The sequence below is a fragment of the Arachis ipaensis genome, chromosome B03 (genome assembly GCF_000816755.2).
Source record: "Arachis ipaensis cultivar K30076 chromosome B03, Araip1.1, whole genome shotgun sequence".
NCBI lineage: Eukaryota > Viridiplantae > Streptophyta > Magnoliopsida > Fabales > Fabaceae > Arachis > Arachis ipaensis.
Window position 1 is genome coordinate 127,603,946 of NC_029787.2, and position 17,635 is coordinate 127,621,580.

Genomic DNA, 17,635 nt, shown 5'->3' on the forward strand with positions numbered 1-17,635 from the left:
CGTAATAAATGGTTAGATATATTGACTATTGATTCTTATAGATTGTGCAGGGAAAAAAATAACTACCAAATTAATGATAACAAATAGAACTATATTTATATAAGAATATAAGATTCTTAAAATGTAACGTTGACATGCGGCCAAGTTTCAAGCCATAACATACAGTTTTTCATATAAAAAGAAGAAAACTAAAGTGTAAAGTCCAAAGTAGCACTACAAAACTCATCAGGCTGGTTGGCCTTGCAATGTATATTCAGCTGCTGATTCGGAGCACTGGAACCTTGCGACGTGAGGACAATGCTTCATTCAATTGTGCAATTTGAATCAAGAGTTGCCCAATTTTCTGCACCAGATATATAATTAGGGTAATGTCTTCCACATTAACCGTATATCTTTTAAAGTAAGAGCAGATCACAATAAATCATCTGTTAAAATGGATCGTCGTTATCTATTTCTGACAAACAATTGTGCCAAAATGAGATGAACTAACTAAGCAAAAATTTCCATTTGAAGCACTTAAGAATTAGTCCAACTAACTTTATCAGTGGTGTAACTTAGTGCTAGAAAAAAAAAAAGTCAATACAAACACAAAATTAAAATGTTAAGCATCTAAAAGTTAAAAAATACACACATCTAAAGTTTATATTATTTAATTAGATCAAAGGATAAAAGTGTTGTACACTTGTACTCTACATTTAAAGATTTTACTTTTAATTTGATGTCTTGATAATATATTTTTTTACACAATTACCTAATCAAATTTAAATTTTTAAATGATCACTCATAAAATAATTGTAAAAACAAATATTTTCACTAATACGAAAATAAATAATTCAATACACCTATGAAATTTATGGTATTACTAGGTGTACAAGTATTTCTAGTAAAATAGAGAAGACATTAAAAGTAGTACATGCAAAATTATTAATATTTTCTGATCAATAACAGTTTAATCTACTTGTATTTCTTCATCTATTGACATGCTTAAATTTGGTAAATATCCTTAGATATGAATTTAATTGTGCAAATAATACTATTTTTCTCTCTTTGCCGTAGAAATGTTTACACTTACCTCGTCTTTCTCCCTCAAAAGATCAACCAGTTCCTCTACGCTCCGTCGACGGTCAACCCTTCTCCTCCTCCGCCGCCGAAACCCCACGGAAACCACCGCAACCAGAACCGCCGCAGCCACTCCAAACACGCACGTGACTGACCAAAACGTACCCACACACACCACACATTCACGAACCATGGAAGCCACACGAACGACGCCGTTTCTCGCAGCCTCTAACCGCAGCTTCAATAGCTTCCTTCCTTCATTCGCAACCCTAATCCTCCAATCCGACGGTGCAGGCGCCTCCGCCGTCACTGCCGTATCACCTTCAACGGACGACGGCGACGAAGCTCCGTTGTCGTCCTCCGACGCCGCCGTCGAAACAGTTTCTGACGACGATGCTTGTTGATGGTGAATTGGAGGGTCGTCAGTTGAAGAGGATTGGTCAACGGGAACCTGAAGGTAGTCATCGTTGACCGTCACCATGCCCCATCTGAGACCTGGTTCTATTTCTTGCCATTCGTTGATGTCCTCTGAATCTCTGTTATCCATGCTATGATGAGTTCAATTTTGTGCAAAGCTTCATTCACTTCTTATTAGAGCTGAAACTGAATACAAAGATCTTCTTTCAATTTTCTGCATGTCTTAATCCCTATTTGATGATCATAAATATCTGCATCAACCTTGTGGATAAATATCTTGGTAATTTTGGTGTTTTTCATTTTTGGATGGCTTGAACTTTTGTAGGATTGTTCTAGTAGGGGAAAATTCACTACCTTACACTGAAGGATATGGTGGGCCAGATATTTTTCTATCACATCCATCTCAAAAGTATCCAAAGGACACACAAGGTATTCCATTAATATAAATAATATTTCCTATAATATTATAATTATCAATAATAGTATGAAGATGAAACCATGATTGAATTTGAATTTTGAAGCCGAAAGAATTGAACTATTGGACCCTTCTGGGATCACAATTTTGCAGCAGTATCATCAATCAATTGCAAGTTAAACTGTCAAGCGGCCCATCTCTTCCCTCCATTGTAGTTATGGGAAGGCGTGGTGACCATGTGTCCTTAATCTGTGGAAGTGGGACCAAATCTTGCGAATTATTTGAAATACGCCTAAATCGTTGGCTAACACCTGTACACGCTGAGTGACCACAATAAAATTAAAAAAATATCAAAATTTATTAATTTTTATCGTCAATTAATCATAAATATTTATAAGTGTGAAATAAAATATATTATTTAATTATTAAATTAAAAAAATATATTAATAATATAAAATATTTTACATAAAATCATATAAATTTTTTTAAATATATTCAAAAATTATAAAATAATTTCTACTTATTTAAAAATTCAGAAAGAGAAACTAAAAATCTAATTGCTATTTTTTTTCAATATGATTGCTTGGTCGTTAATTATATTCTATTAAAAAAGCCAACCAGCGTTATAAGTCAATAATAAAACAAACAATTGTAAGGTCTTATTTTGAATATTTTATTGATTCCAGGGGTACATAACATAGCATGATCTTAGACTCTTACCATACCTACCCAACTCCAAGAACTTGAAGACTGCTTTTTAAGTGTTGTGATATTCTCTTTCTAGTTCCGAGATTCCCTTGAAGAACATGATTATCTCTGCACTCTTGACATCCGTTGGGATAAACACTGGTCTCTGTGTAGTGTTCTTCGCATGTTACTCCATATTGAGGAAGCAACCAAGTAACTATGCAGTCTATATACCGCGCCTACTTGCTGAGGGAACATCCAAGAGGATACCACGTTTCAATCTAGAGAGAATACTACCTTTCTCCAACTGGGTTGCAAGAGCATGGAGGCTCTCTGAAGATGAACTTTTATCATTGTCAGGGTTAGATGCTGTTGTGTTTATGCGCATGATAACGTTCAGGTATTAGATTATTCTTTAGCTTCCGGCGTGTTTGCGAGTTGGGATCTTGGAGGGAAGGGAATGCCTTGATGAGTTTACTCTTCTAGGCCTTCTCTTCTTATCCAAAATTCCAACTGGCAGGCACATCCTCTGTTGCAGGATGGTTCCAATTCCATGGCTTGCCTTCATGAATAGAAAAGAATAAATTGAACAGTTTGTGTAATTTGTTGAATGTGCAGTTTGAAAATATTTACTTTTGCTGGGATTATAGGGATCTTTGTGCTTCTTCCAGTCAATTGCTGGGGAAATCAGCTGCAAGATTTTGATGTTGTTGACTTCGCCAACAACTCATTGGATGTGTTCACAATATCAAATGTAAACAGTGGTTCTAATTGGTGAATACTGCTTCGTGATTCTAGTTTGAATTCAGTAGATTTTTAAATTCAGGTTTTATCTCTGTTTCCGCTTTGCCTTGTATTGAGGTCCTTGGTGCTTTTTTTTTTTTTTATTTCAGGTTGTGGGTTCATTTCTTTGCTGTATATATTCTCACTGGATTTATATGCTTACTACTTCACCATGTAAGCACATCTATACTATATCTATAATTCTGAAGAGCTTTATAAGGTTTTTCCTTTCCCTCTCCCTATTTGGGTGTAGTGGCTGGTACAAGATTCAGTAATTCAACTGCTTACTCTTTACTCATTTATATTTGAATCTTCAGGAATATAAGTACATAGCTTTGAAAAGACTCTCTTATTTTTATTCATCGGATCCTCGGCCACATCAGTTCACCATTTTGGTTCGCAGCATTCCAAGCTCCTCAAGTTACGGTATCAGTGACAGTGTTGAGAGCTTCTTTAGGGAGTTTTACCCATCTACATATGTGTCGCATGTGGTCATTCGTCGCACAAACAAAATCAGAAGTCTCCTAGTAAGCTTTCTGTTGAATTTTGTTTCCATTTTCTGTTCACTACTCTTTTCTCTATGTTTACAATTTCTTGGAAATTTTTAAGTGTGTGTGAACCCATCCATCTATCTTTTGGCTTTCCATATCAAATGATTTTAAATCATACAAAACCTTTGTTTACTATTTCCCCTTATTTTCTCCACTTCTCAATCACTTAATAATGTTTAAGCTCCATATTCCAGCAATTGAGATTCATGTTGCAGAAGGTCTAAAACATTAATGAGATATCCCAGGTGATTATTATTGTTCCAAAAGGGAAACTCTCTGAGACAATTTTAGTGACCAAAATGGCAAAATCTTCGAGTAATATCTTGTTATTCTATTAACTTCAGTGATTTTAGCATCTTTTCTGGTAACCTGTTATTTGTCATTGTATGTAAAAGATGGAAGCAATGCTGTTGACTTTGATTTGTTGTACTTATTTTATTTGCAGTAATTATATAGCTCATTATATGAGTTTCCCCTTAAATACAGATTGAAGCAAAGAATTTGTATAAAAAGATTACTCAATTACGAAAACACAATCGCCAAAAGAATAAACAAGGTGATTATTTTCGACTTTTTGGACAAGACGATGGTCTTATAGATCAATATGGAAAGAAGTTGGGCGAAATTGAACAGAATGTAAGATTGCATCAGTCAGAGAATTCACTGGCAACAGAAGTATGTGCCACCCATCTGATTCTTAATATACTATATAATATTAGAACTATTTCAATCTTTTGTTATCTCATTTCCCTTTCCTTATGTCTGATCGAATCCACATTCTTCTTTAATGTTCAAGGAGGCTCGAGCTGCGTTTGTGTTCTTCAAGTCTCGTTATGCCGCTGCAACTGCCTTCCATATGCAGCAATCAGTCAATCCCACCCAGTGGATTGCTGAGCCAGCTCCAGAACCTCGGGATGTTTACTGGCCTTTCTTTTCTGAATCATTCATGCGAAGATGGATTTCTAAATTGGTGGTTTTAGTTGCAACTACTCTATTCACACTTTTGTTCCTTATACCAGTTGTGATTGTACAGGGCCTAACCAACCTCAAACAACTGGAAGTTTTGTTTCCGTTCTTGACAAGTATTCTAACCATGTAAGTGAAGTTGGTTTGCTGATATATTTTTGTAATTGTTTATGCTCATCTCTTCTTTGTCATGCTAAGTTGCTAACTCTGCTATCTTGTTTCCCCACATCTTAAGGTTCCATTGTCCTAGAATAGGATTATATGATAACTAGATCAAAGTTATAGTTGATTATCTCTCGAGTATACACTTTACAAGCATAATGTAAATCAGCATGTGTTCCAGTTTGCGCTGAAAGAAAAATTTTAATGAATTGATACTTGCATTATAACTTGATTGCTTGTGAATTGCCTGTCACACGTAGGAACTGCTTGCCAAAGCATCATTTGAAGTACATTTTGGTTGTGCTTGTAACTTGGATTTTTCAATTGATAAAGATGATATCTGATTGTATATTATTCACCATGAATTGTTCGAAGGCTTTCTGCCAGGTTTCCTTGATGCTGTTGTGATTTCAATTATTGCTAATAGGACAGTCGATACCATTTTCTGTAAACTCAATAATCTGCATCTGTGATTAATCCTTTCTAGTCAGATTCATTGTAACTACCTTAATTTTGTATGCTATATCTTAATTAGGAAGGCATGCTAGCTTTACATTAAATTCTCTTTTAATCTGTTAATGGATAATTCCTGAACCTTTCATGAATCTGCTTGCAGAAAATTTGTTACCCAAATAATCACAGGATATCTTCCCAGTCTTATTCTTCAATTGTCTCTGAAAGCGGTACCTCCTATCATGGGGTTCCTTACCTCCATGCAAGGTTACATCTCACATAGTGATATAGAAAGTAGTGCATGCAACAAAGTGATATGGTTCACAGTATGGAACGTCTTTCTTGCAACTGTTTTTTCTGGGTCATTTTTATCCTTGCTATCTGTCATCCTTGATCCAAAGCACATTCCTGAGAGGTTGGCAGTTGCTGTTCCAGCACAGGTTAGACAATATCTATTGAGTTATAGCCAGAATTAAACAATGCTTTGTGTCAGGTAAAGCAATCTAGTGTTAGGATAACTATGTCTTTCGGCATCATGTAATGAAACATCATGATGAATTATGTCTCAAACGTTATACTTCTTTTCTCATCCTGAGTGAGTGAGTGAATCAGAAAATTTAATTTTTTAATAAATTGAAAACTTAATAATCTACTTAATCAGGCAAACGCTTTGAAATAGAAATCTTTAATCTAACAGACCAAGATGCCTAAACCTGACTGCCAAGTGACCTCTTCAAATATTAAAATCACTCTTTATAAATCTTAGTATTGTTGATCTATAAATTGCATACCAAGTTACCAACTTTCATTATTTTTTTTCTATTTCTTTGTTTCTAATGCCATAAATCTTTGTTTTATTGTAGGCATCTTTTTTCATTACTTATGTTGTCACATCAGGATGGACAAGTGTGACATCAGAGCTCTTTCGGATAATTCCTCTACTTGGCAGTTTGATTACAAGGCCCTTCTCAAGTCCTGATGATGAATTTGAAGTACCATCTCTTCCTTTCCACAGGGATGTTCCAAGGGTCCTTTTCTTTGGACTTCTTGGTATCACATATTTCTTCCTAGCTCCACTAATTTTACCATTCCTATTGGCCTATCTCTGTCTCGCATACATCATTTATCGAAACCAGGTCAGCATTTCTTTGTATGCTTATATTATCTATCTACTTCTGGAAGGAAGGTTCTTTTATCTTTATTTTCTATTATACATGACAATTATCAATTGTCTTGCTTTGGATAGTAAGTAGGCATAGTTATGATTTTTGAAATATTGAGTAGCCTACTTCCAATGTACGAAGAGTTAGATATAAAACCATTATTAAGACTCCGCCTAACAATTTAACCATTAGGGGTGGGGTGGTTTTTAAATTAATAAGAACATTGTCTCCATGATATCATTGCCATTCTGGAATCTAACATCATTAAAGTAGCTTTTTTGTTGAGAATACAACTCTCCAAAATTCACTATGATATAGCTTGTGCTGATCCTCTACCTTTTGTATTGTGCAGTTTATAAATGTATATGCACCAAAGTATGAAACCGGTGGGAAATTATGGCCTACAGTGCACAATACAATGATTTTCTCTCTGATACTCATGCACATGATTGCACTGGGAATTTTTGCATTGAAAAAACTTTCTCCAGCATCCTCCTGGATGCTTCCTCTACCAGTTCTCACTCTTCTCTTTAACGAGTACTGCCGAAAGCGATTCTTGCCCATATTTATCGCATACTCTACAGAGGTAAGAGTCAAGTGTTGTAGCCTATGTTTTTCGAAGAGTAATTGCATTGCTGCATTTAGTCCTCAGTTCTAAGCAGATTATATTAATTTGTGATTATGTTTCCAGAGTTTGATTAAGAAGGACAGAGAAGACCAAAATGATCCAAGAATGGCTGAATTTTACAAGAAGTTGGTAATTGCTTATAAAGACCCTGCTTTGCTGCCATTTCAATACACATCAAACACTGATGATCTATTCGATCCCCTATTATCTTAAGTTCAACACTGAGGCACAATATTCATTCATTTATGTCCAGTTGTATAGGCTGTTCCTCTATGTGATGCGAAATTAATTACTATTTCTTAGAACAGTGGAATGCAGGTGTGCCATTGTGTGCAAAACTGCAAATAGAGTTGTTGTGAATTAGAGTTAACAATATTTGTCCAATCTTCATTTGTTACGTTCAGAAATATGCAGAATCTGTATGGTTGATGAGTTCCTTGCTCAAAAGGATTCAGATTCACAAATTTTTAACTCATAATAGGTTCACCAATGTGATTTTTTAGCTTTAACAAGATAAATCTTATAAAAACTGCATAACTTAGTGTTTTAAGCGAGAAAGTGCATTAAGAAAAAGAAGAAAGGAAATCGAAAAGAAAAAAACATGATAAAATTTTGAACATAGAAAGGTAATGAATATTCAGATTAAAAAAAAGCCAAAATGCAAAAACAGATACAACATAGCTATCCAGGCATGCAAATTATGGTGTTTGCTGATGTCTAAAAATTATTGTCTAATTGTTAAAAAAAGTTAAATAATTAATTTTAAATTTAAAAGTATAAAAGTTAAAAAAATTTAAATATTTAATAGTTACTATAAAAGATAAGTTTGACAAAAATTAAATACCAAATGAAAGACACCATCGAATCGAATGATTAATTGATGGCTACAAATTACAAAATCTGTTGATCCTCTAGCACTTTTCTTAGCCAAAAATCAAAACCAAGTTGCATTGCTAGAAAGACCGTTCCCTTTTGACTCTCAATTACGATGTGAACGAAAGTATATCCAAATACATTTTATAAAGTTATACCTTGTCTAAACATAAAAGCATATGTGTGACGCAACAATTTTTTTTTTCTTGAGCCAGTTTTGGAGATTGATTTAAGTCTACTTAATTTTTCATATAGTATCAGAATCAGGTTACAACTGCTATTAGATTGCCCTCACACTGTGCACATTAATGCAAACACTAGTTCATTAAAGTTATTTTCAGACTTTTTATTTTCTTGGCCAAGGTGGAGACTAGGGGTGGCAATATGTACCCTATCTGCGGGTACCTAATCCGATCCCATTCGATCGGGTAGGGTTGCCAACCCAATTCGCAGCGGGTAGGGTAGGGTGCGGGTAGAATTTTCGTGCGGGTCGGATAGGGTGTGGGTTGAGTCTCAACCCTACCCGACCAATCTGCGGAAATGGATCCTCTCCATTTTTTTTGTCACGGGAGAGAATAAAGTGTAATCTCCCACCTTTAATTCTACAAGTGGGACCAGAAATAAATATGAGAGAGAATGCAATGAAAGGTGAGATCTTCTACTGGATACCATCCAGTTTTTCTTCCACTGGAGAGGATCCACTCCCACCAATCTGCACCCTATATATGTATATGTTATATACTTATATAAAAATATGTTCTAAGTGGATGTTGAACCAAAGACCTCTCACTAAATGCAAAAGATCCTTAGTTATTAAAAGAAAATCATTAATTGATAATTTAAAAAACTTTTTTTTACATAAAAGTCAGTTCTATTTTAAATTATCATCAAGTTATCTAATAATGTTGCATATTTTTTGTAACTCGCGAGTAGGGTTGGGTACCCGCGGGTTAAGAGCGGGTAGGGTTAGGGTTGAGATATTCTCAACCCGCGGGTAGGATAGGATTGAGTTTATATAAAAATTTCAACCCGCGGGTCTTAATTCATCTTTTTAATTTTTTTTAATTTTTAAATATTTTAAAAAGTAACATATATAATTTAAAAAATAAATTAAAACTCGCTATTATCACTCTATGCAATAATCTGTAACGCTTAAGCAAACAACAAATGAAAAACACCAAAATAGGGAATATTTTGAGACACTTGGGGTATCCTTGTCGCTTCTTTACGCCTTTTTCTTCCGGGTCTATTATGCAGTGTCAGCATATTACATAACGTAAGTGAGTGTTATGATTTGAATTTTATTTTGTGTATGTAACTTATTAGCAAGCGGTAAATCGTTAAATATAACTCCAGTCCATAATGGCAATGGATTAGTCTTTGCCGCCAGGTTGAAAAATACCGTGAAAAACAAAATCGCAAAGGAAAATGATTTTGAAATGAAATTATTTGTGATGCGCTAATGCTTTAGGCCAAATCTTAAGACTTAAAGCATGCACCAACTATAAACTAAGCTCTTAAGCACGAGTTAAGCTCCATTTCGGTTTATGAGATTGGCGAGTTGTATTGATTTGGTCCTTAACTTTTTAATTGCTGCAATTTGATTCTCTAGATTCAAAAAAGTACACAATATAGTCTCTCGTGTATCTTCCGTTACCGAAGCTCAACGTCATTAGTGACGTGGCTCAAGTCTTGTCACGCTGTACATATTAAAATGACGTCGTACAAAGGACTAGTCCCGCCAAGAGTGGAGTTGCTTGTTTGGTTCGTTTTGACCGGTAGGGTCAGTACAAAGGAGAGACCGAGTCGATTTGGAGTCATTAACCAACAAGATACCTTATGTGATCTATGTAACAAAGATGTGGAGCTAAATCACCACTTGTTTCTTGGCTGTAGTTTTTCTTGGCAGGTTTGGTGTGCATAGCTATCATATGTTGGTAGACAATGGTCTTGCTCGGGTACATTGAAGGAGCATTTCTTAAGTTGGACAGAGACGTCACAAAGGAAGGAGGTGTGCAAAGAATGGATGGTGTGCTTTTGTGCGATTACTTGGAACTTATGGCTGGAAAAGAACAGGAGGATCTTCCAGAATAAAGGAAAAGGAGTTGATGAGATTATCAACATGTCCTTTCTAAGCTATAAGGAATGGTTAGGTGGGGATTTCTTTAGTTGTTGATGGCAATGCCGGAGATAACAAAATGATATATCATACTTTTCATTACTGGGTGGTTTGGTCTGGTTTGTATTCAGATGTCTGTACTCTTTGCTCCACTTTATGTGTTGAGCTCTTCTTTTAAAAAAAAATGACGTCGTACACGTTTTAGCACTAAACTATGCCGTTTGAAGGTTTAAATAATACTAAAACGTTACACCCCTCTTTTTAGTATTGTTCAAACCCTCAAATGACATGATTTAGTACTTTTTTAGCGCTAAAACGCATACGACGTTGTTTTAATATGTTCAGCGTGGCAAGGCTTGAGCCACATCACTAACGGTGTTGAGCTCCGATAACGAAAGATACACGAGGAACTATATTGGTGCACTTTTTTAAATTTAGAGAACTAAATCGTAACAATTAAAAAATCAAAAACTAAATCAATACAACTCGTCAATCTCAATTACTAAAATGGGGCTTAACTCTCTGAAGCACCCATATTATTATTACACAACTTTTTTCTCTTTCTCCTAAACTTGTTTTTATGCGTCTTTTACATTGGATAAAACTTGTCTTTCTAAAGCTAATTACCACAACGTAAAAAAATGCGCACTACATGTTGGTAAAAACGACAAACAAGAAAATAAATATGTACAAATAATAATATTTACTATAAAAGTTGTGCTATTCTGGAAACTTCAATGAATCTCGTCATAAAAGCTAATGCTATTGATTTGATACGGTATATTCTTTTTATGACTGTGATTAAGATTGATTTCTACAAGGTTTATTTGACAATGACAAATAGTCCTCATATGCCGGAAATTAATCCAATTTTATTTATCAAAGGAAAATCCAGTGAAAAAATCTGTCATAACTCAAGAATAGTGGCTTCTATCATTGAGAAGCACATATGAAAGAATATGACTATACGGTATCTGTATTATAGTGGCTAAGTACTGAACAATCGTATCAAAGTGACCAACAATAAGAAATAAATTCACCTAATATTTGGTAACCAATAAAATTTAGTTCAAAACGGCCTAAACTTTCTATTTTTTTTATATTATTTATTTGATTGAACCCCAGTTAATGACTATATTCCAGGCACTTCTTTTTTTTTTTGTTGAGCCACATTTAACTGATTTTGATCATGAGAATTAATGTGTAACTGATATAGATATTTATGGGATACATTTATTGTATTTCCTTATAATAAAAATATATCCGTGAGTATCAGGGAGAAAAAAACATATGATATTATTTTGAAAGTAAGATTTTTGGGATTTGATTCCCATCAAATTTGAATTGACTTAGTATAATTAAATAAAAAGATATATTTATAATTAAGGAGAGTGATTCACACTCTCTTAAAAATAAGAATGTTATTAAATATACATTTTTATTTATTATTTGTGATTTTTTGCTACATAGCATTACTCTTTTTTTTATTTTGTTAATGTCTGTTTAGAGAGAAGGGGAATGAATATTTTGAAATGTTTTAACTGGTGCAAAATTTTGGAATCCTACACTCATTTTGTTTATGGTCTCTGCTATTTCCTCAATCAAAAAGCAGACACAACATGAGATTTCTATTAAAGAATTTTCCTTTTGTTTTTGGGTTCTTAGTGCAAAATCTTCCATTTGAAGTGATTTGGACACTTTTTTAAGGAACTAAATCACATATAGGCCTAATTAGTGGCTGCATAAGCTGCATGCACACATCAAATGTGAAATGTCTATTTTTTTTTTTTGAAATACAAAATTCGACACAACAAAGTGGAACAACAAGAATAAAAGACTATTTATGACCTCTATTCCTTTGTCATCTCCGGCATTGTCATCAATAATTAAAGGAATCAACACAATTCCATTCTCTATAGCTTTTAAATAAAGATTGAATAACATCAGCAACTTCTGACGCCTTATTCTGAAAGATCCTTTGATTTCTTTCCCACCAAATATTCCAAACAATAGCCAAAAAGGCTATCAAGTATCAACCACTATGAGATGTCTAATTGTTATATTTACATAGACATTCTCAATATTGTAATTAACATGGCACTGATACAATGTTATCTAACAAATGAGATTCGTATCAAATGGAGAGAATGAGACTATATCGACATAATGTTCATACAAATAACATTTTTTTATTTCTGCCATGAAACGTTTAAGTTATAATTGAAAAATGTTACATGAACAACTAAAATTGATTATCAACTTAGAGAACCATTTCTATCACGATTGGATGTGATGGGGGAACTTCTTAGAATGGTCATGACTATGGCATCAAATCCAATAGTGAAGAAGTGTTTCTGAAAAGAGACAATCACTTTTGGTTGTTTAAACAAACAACTCTTTAATAAATACAACTATACAAGCTTGTAATTTTAAGCAGTTACCAACTAAGTGTCAGTTAAAGAAAAGTCTCTTACTGAAAGACATACCTTGAAATCTCCTCCAAGATGAAAGGGAAAGCTCTGTACGGTTCTTGAGTTTGTTTTCATAGAGAATAAAAAAAGTACATATGTAAACAAAGCCGTATTGGACATAGAACAAAAGGGTAATTACAATTTACAAAGCATTAGATTGGAGGTCTCCATTCTCCAAATATCTCACTTTCAACTTAAGATATTTTACTTAAAACCACTACCATATAAATGTGAAAGCACCCCATATGCTACCATGCACCAACAAGCCACATACCAACCATTTTTGAATGGGAATATGGTGAATAAAAGAAAAGAGAGGGAAGGTGAAGAAGGAGTGGGAACTAAGAACAATGAAGAATTGAGCAATGAATGGGAGCAGATAAGGGAGGAGGCTGCATCAGTGGCAGCTGCACTACTTGGGGCAAGAAGAGCAAAGAAGCGCTACATTGGCGTGCGCCAACGTCCTTCAGGGCGATGGGTGGCTGAGATCAAAGACACCATACAGAATATTAGGCTGTGGTTAGGCACCTACGACACTGCCGAAGATGCTGCTAGAGCTTATGATGAGGCTGCTCGCTTGCTTCGCGGCGCTAATACCCGCACTAATTTCTTTCCATCACAAGATCCTAATTCTGTTCCAGCTCTTCCTCCAAAGATCGCGAAACTCCTCCTTCTTAGGCTCAAAGCTAGAAGCATTTCCTCTTCTTGCATGGTTACTACTTTTCCTAGTAATCATTTTGAGCAAGAAAAAAAGGCCGAACCAGAACCAGAACCAGAGCTAGAACTAGAACCAAAACCAGAACCACTTTTTTCTAAACTAATAGAAGAACAAACATACCAATTAGAAAATTTTCTAGATATTGAGGGATATGGGGCTGTTGGAGAGAATTATGATGGTGCTAGTTATGGTTCCGCTGCCACAACTAGTTGTGACTGTAGTACCATTACTTGTGACTATGGTGGAACTAACAATGTAGCAAATTTTGACCAAGAGGTTTGCATGGAGAATTTCAAGATGGAGGATGGTTGTGCTAACAATGTTGATGATGGAAGAAATAATCAAATTGTTAGGCCTAAAGGAGAATTTGAAGACTGCAATGCTGGTTTCATAGACTTCCACTTTTTGGACACTGTTGGATCATTGGTTTGCTCTTCTTCTCCTTTTGAAATAACTGAGGAAATGGTAGGGCCAATGGTGGAAGAGAATTATGATGTGGATGATTCACCATTGCTTAGGATGAAGTATGAAAGAAAATTCTCAGCATGTCTTTATACATTCATTGGTGTTGGTGAGTGTTTGAAGCTGCAAGATCGACCTGAATAGTTTTGACTTTGCAGTTGCACTAACAGGATTAGCATCTTATTCAATTGATTTGGATCTATCTTATTGGTTTTCATTCTACTTAGGTAGCCAATAAATTTGGAATAGCATAGATTATTCTTTTTTGTAATTGAGGATGGCATATTAGCTTATATTCTTTAATTTGATTAATGGTTATGAATAAAGCTGCTCTAGTTTTGCTATGTGATCAGTGGTTTATTATATTTATATATATAAGCCCTTCAAAAGATTTTGCAATCTCTTTGGGGAAAAAAGAAAAGGTAAAAATGACAAATGACTCTGAAGAAGGCTTATATATAAAAATCAGATGAATCATGACTCATTTTAGCTGAAGAAAACTGTAAAACAAAAAGCATAGATGAAGTTGATCAAGATAAACATGTGTTTTGTTGTATAATAAAGAAAATGTTTCCATTAAAATTTGAAGATATAAAACATTAAACAAGCGCTGGATGTTGGACCATCACTATAATATGATAGTAACCCTGAATTCAGCATATTGCATATGGCCTAACCTAGGAATGAATTATCCACTAAACTTCTACCTAAGAAAAAGGAAAAAAAAGTAACATAAACCACTACCAGTGATGAATGTATTAGTCTACATAAAGCAACTATAGTTCATTAGTTTTTTTCAAATTGAAGATCAATTCGCCAAAAACATTTCCAAATGCTACCCTATACAGTGTTCAAAGATTGGAAGTAACTATGTATCACCTAGAAACAATAAATTGAATGCTCGTGCTCATTTTGAAACAATTTCTTCATTTCTTTTTTCTACAAAAGTATTAACTTTTCCATTGACATTACGGAAAACAAAACATTGGGTACCCTGTTTTAAGCCTCTCAGTGTTGGTAAAATCACTAAAAGAAGCCATTACCAAGTTCTGAAATAAGCTATCTCGTGAAGTTGAACGCCATCTGATGTAATACACTCTATAAGCTCCTATATGCAATGTTCTGAAGAAGTATTGCTGCAAGGTTCCTCAATGGCAACATAACCTGCTGGGAACAATCTCTTGCACCTTCCCTCTTCATCTTATTAATTCAATTGGTATTGGTATATCAAAATCACAACAACAATGTCATTGAATGGCCATTGTTTCAGCAGACATGGCCATTTCTAAAATTGAGCTGCTTTCCCCATCTGCAGCCTCCATGCGACACGATCTACAACTGAAGTAGAAAACTACACTCATCATGGAATCTATAAGCACCATGAACGAGTACATCACTACCAAGAGTGGCCCTTCCCACAATCTTGAAGATCCATCACCATAGCTCAGTGTCTTCACCCTATGCTCAAACAATCCTTCCACAAAAGCCATTCCCATTGTCGATCCGAGAAATATGAGCAGACCAACCTGAGTTTGTCCCTTAATCAACATATTTGACCGCATCATTGCCTGCGCACCCGAAACATCCTCCAACACAGATATAACAATTGCAATGTCACAAATTATAATGGCATTGGCAAATACAACAGAGAAAACGAGCCCCACCATCACAGCAGCATACACCATAACATCCGGCGAGAATCCAAGAACAGACAATGCGGAACAGAGCGCAACAAGGAAAACACAGAACAATGTGATGCAACCAACTATAACTGTACAAGACCACATGTAAGTGGAAACGATCTTCCTCCAGAACTTAGCAATGATCATACAAAATTTTGAAGCATCACACTTCTTCCTGGAGTAAGTACAATCTACAGAGTACACCACAGCAGCTTTAGAACACAACACCAATGTGGGATATAGGGGGAAGCTAACAGCTGATGAAATCGCCATCTCCGCGAAACGGTGGCAAGACTGTTTGATTAAAGGCCTCAATGGGAGGCCACTGGTTTTTGCAACAAGCATAAGCCTAATGCTAAGGCTCTTGACAATGGACTCATCAACTAACACATTTGAAAGTATAACTGCAGAAACAGGGCAAATTAGAACAACAGTGATTGCCATGAAACCCCAAGAATTGAACCTGAGGATCCTCACGGTTTCTCTGAGGATATCCAATGCATTCATTGATTGGACTTGGCTATTCAAATTGAAATCAACATGCTCATGGACACGATGAGAGAGTTCCTGTAGCTGCAAATTGGTTGTTTCCTCAGATCCCTCTTTCTTCGAAATCCCCCTTGGAGAACAACCTCCACTTGAAATCTCCATTTTTTAGTGCTAAAACGAGAATTATATAAAAAATAGAAAATTATATATGAACAAGAAAGGAAAAGAGATTGATTATTTCATTGGAATCCAAGATTGGGAGGAAACAAGATCTGGACGAGGTGGATTAAGGTGAGAGAGGGTGAATCAGGAAGTGAGGGTGGGGGCATTATGGGGAATTTGAGAGGGAGGGAGGTGAAGTTGTTTGAATTAAGAAGAAGAAGAAGGGAATGATGAATGTATGCGTGATTATCTGAGATCAGAAAAAGAGTGTGTCCCATTCACATCAACAGTCACATTTGGAGGAAGCAAGGCATCTGCATTCAGATTTGCATTCGACCTGTCTAAAGCTCCAAATTATTTAAATTGACCTTTAAGTAAATTTCTATTTGTCTTTAATTTAATTGTCATTAACATAAAACATTATTATGTCACCATAATATTTCTAATAATACAATAAAAAATTAACAAGTTAATATTTAATTTGGCTCTTAAAATTTTAATGAATTCAAATTGAATCTCAAAATTTGCAATCATAATTTATATTAACTTTTAAACTGATTCTTGTAATTAGATTTTAAAATTTGTAATCGTAACTCTTTAACTCTTGAATTGATTTCTGTTAATCACGTGTTAATTTAATATACTAACTTGTTGTGATTTAGATTTCTTGTTTAGATTTTATGTGATTAAAATTTAGTAGAACATTCAAATATTTGATTCCTCTTTTTAAAACTCTAAATTTTTTAAATTAAATTTGTTATTATTGTCTTTATGAAAATGTTAAAGAGACAGACAAACTTATACAAAATCTAATAAATTTCAGTGACATTAAATAAATTTTAGCATATTAACATATAAAATCAACACGTTATACATACAAATTAAAAAATTAATTATTATTATAAATTTTAATTTTTAAATTGAGTTAATTGTAATTTTAATAATTAATTTGAATGGAGTCAAATTAAATATTAGTTCCATGACAAAGATTTCAATATAATTAGACAAATATCTCAAATGAATTAATTAGATTCATTTTAATCTATATTAATATAAAATTAATTAACTAAAATAAGTTAAAATATTCATTTAATTATAGTAAAATCTTACAGCAATTAAACAAAAAGTAATTTGTAAAGTGATCAACAATTTGAACCTAGACAGCGGTGTATAAATAGAAAAGCGAGACGAAATAGATCCTTCGCGATCCCAAAGCAAGAAAGAAGCAAGCAGACGGCAGCAGCAGCCATGGGTACCCTGAGCCTCTGGGCGGTGCTATGCGAATCCAAGAGAATCATAAACGCCCACTCTCGCCACTTTTTAGCCCTCTCCGTCATCTTCCTCCTCCCTCTCTCTTTCTCTCTCATCGTCTCCC

At 34.6% G+C, this 17,635-nt stretch overlaps 5 protein-coding genes across 8 annotated transcripts in view; 3 read left to right on the forward strand and 2 right to left on the reverse strand.

Moving 5' to 3' along the window:
* LOC107631851 lies at positions 71–2,026 on the reverse strand. Of its 2 annotated transcripts, none has more exons than XM_021119748.1 (2): positions 1,073–2,026; positions 71–425 (listed from the first exon to the last, which is right to left on the reverse strand). In XM_021119748.1, the coding sequence occupies exons 1-2, from the start codon at positions 1,604–1,606 to the stop codon at positions 396–398; spliced, it is 564 nt and encodes a 187-aa protein (XP_020975407.1). In that variant the 5' UTR covers positions 1,607–2,026; the 3' UTR covers positions 71–395. The 2 variants fall into 2 exon arrangements, with proteins under 2 accessions (XP_020975407.1, XP_016190908.1); XM_016335422.2 differs by having other exon boundaries at positions 71–343; positions 1,073–1,908.
* LOC107631850 (CSC1-like protein At1g69450) lies at positions 2,578–7,745 on the forward strand. Of its 3 annotated transcripts, none has more exons than XM_016335420.2 (10): positions 2,578–2,978; positions 3,197–3,352; positions 3,472–3,535; positions 3,679–3,888; positions 4,399–4,587; positions 4,709–5,007; positions 5,657–5,933; positions 6,357–6,629; positions 7,009–7,242; positions 7,348–7,745. In XM_016335420.2, exons 1-10 carry the CDS (start codon positions 2,698–2,700, stop codon positions 7,495–7,497), a joined length of 2,133 nt encoding a protein of 710 aa, XP_016190906.1. In that variant the 5' UTR covers positions 2,578–2,697; the 3' UTR covers positions 7,498–7,745. The 3 variants fall into 3 exon arrangements, with proteins under 3 accessions (XP_016190906.1, XP_016190907.1, XP_020975406.1); XM_016335421.2 differs by having other exon boundaries at positions 2,837–2,978; positions 3,229–3,332; XM_021119747.1 differs by having other exon boundaries at positions 2,838–2,978; positions 3,197–3,332.
* LOC107633945 lies at positions 13,001–14,071 on the forward strand. Its single transcript, XM_016337533.1, has one exon. It carries the CDS (start codon positions 13,001–13,003, stop codon positions 14,069–14,071), a length of 1,071 nt encoding a protein of 356 aa, XP_016193019.1.
* Positions 14,817–16,595, reverse strand: LOC107631847. Its single transcript, XM_016335417.2, has one exon. It carries the CDS (start codon positions 16,258–16,260, stop codon positions 15,175–15,177), a length of 1,086 nt encoding a protein of 361 aa, XP_016190903.1. The 5' UTR covers positions 16,261–16,595; the 3' UTR covers positions 14,817–15,174.
* Positions 17,434–17,635, forward strand: part of LOC107631848 — a gene marked incomplete in the record, with an annotated part of 1,084 nt that continues 882 nt past the window's right edge. The window contains 1 exon segment of the mRNA XM_016335418.2: positions 17,434–17,635. Within this exon segment, the coding sequence (XP_016190904.1) occupies positions 17,509–17,635 (127 nt within the window).

Excerpts from the sequence above, each read along its gene's own strand:
- LOC107631850 (XM_016335420.2), top strand. The coding sequence starts at position 2,698 with ATGATTATCTCTGCACTCTTGACATCCGTTGGGATAAACACTGGTCTC. Across the intron at positions 3,889-4,398 it reads ACAAAATCAGAAGTCTCCTA|ATTGAAGCAAAGAATTTGTA; the intron begins GTAAGCTTTCTG and ends CCTTAAATACAG. Across the intron at positions 5,008-5,656 it reads TTGACAAGTATTCTAACCAT|AAAATTTGTTACCCAAATAA; the intron begins GTAAGTGAAGTT and ends ATCTGCTTGCAG.
- LOC107631847 (XM_016335417.2), bottom strand. The coding sequence starts at position 16,260 with ATGGAGATTTCAAGTGGAGGTTGTTCTCCAAGGGGGATTTCGAAGAAA.
- LOC107631851 (XM_016335422.2), bottom strand. The coding sequence starts at position 1,606 with ATGGATAACAGAGATTCAGAGGACATCAACGAATGGCAAGAAATAGAA. Across the intron at positions 344-1,072 it reads TTTTGAGGGAGAAAGACGAG|AAAATTGGGCAACTCTTGAT; the intron begins GTAAGTGTAAAC and ends TATCTGGTGCAG.
- LOC107633945 (XM_016337533.1), top strand. The coding sequence starts at position 13,001 with ATGCACCAACAAGCCACATACCAACCATTTTTGAATGGGAATATGGTG.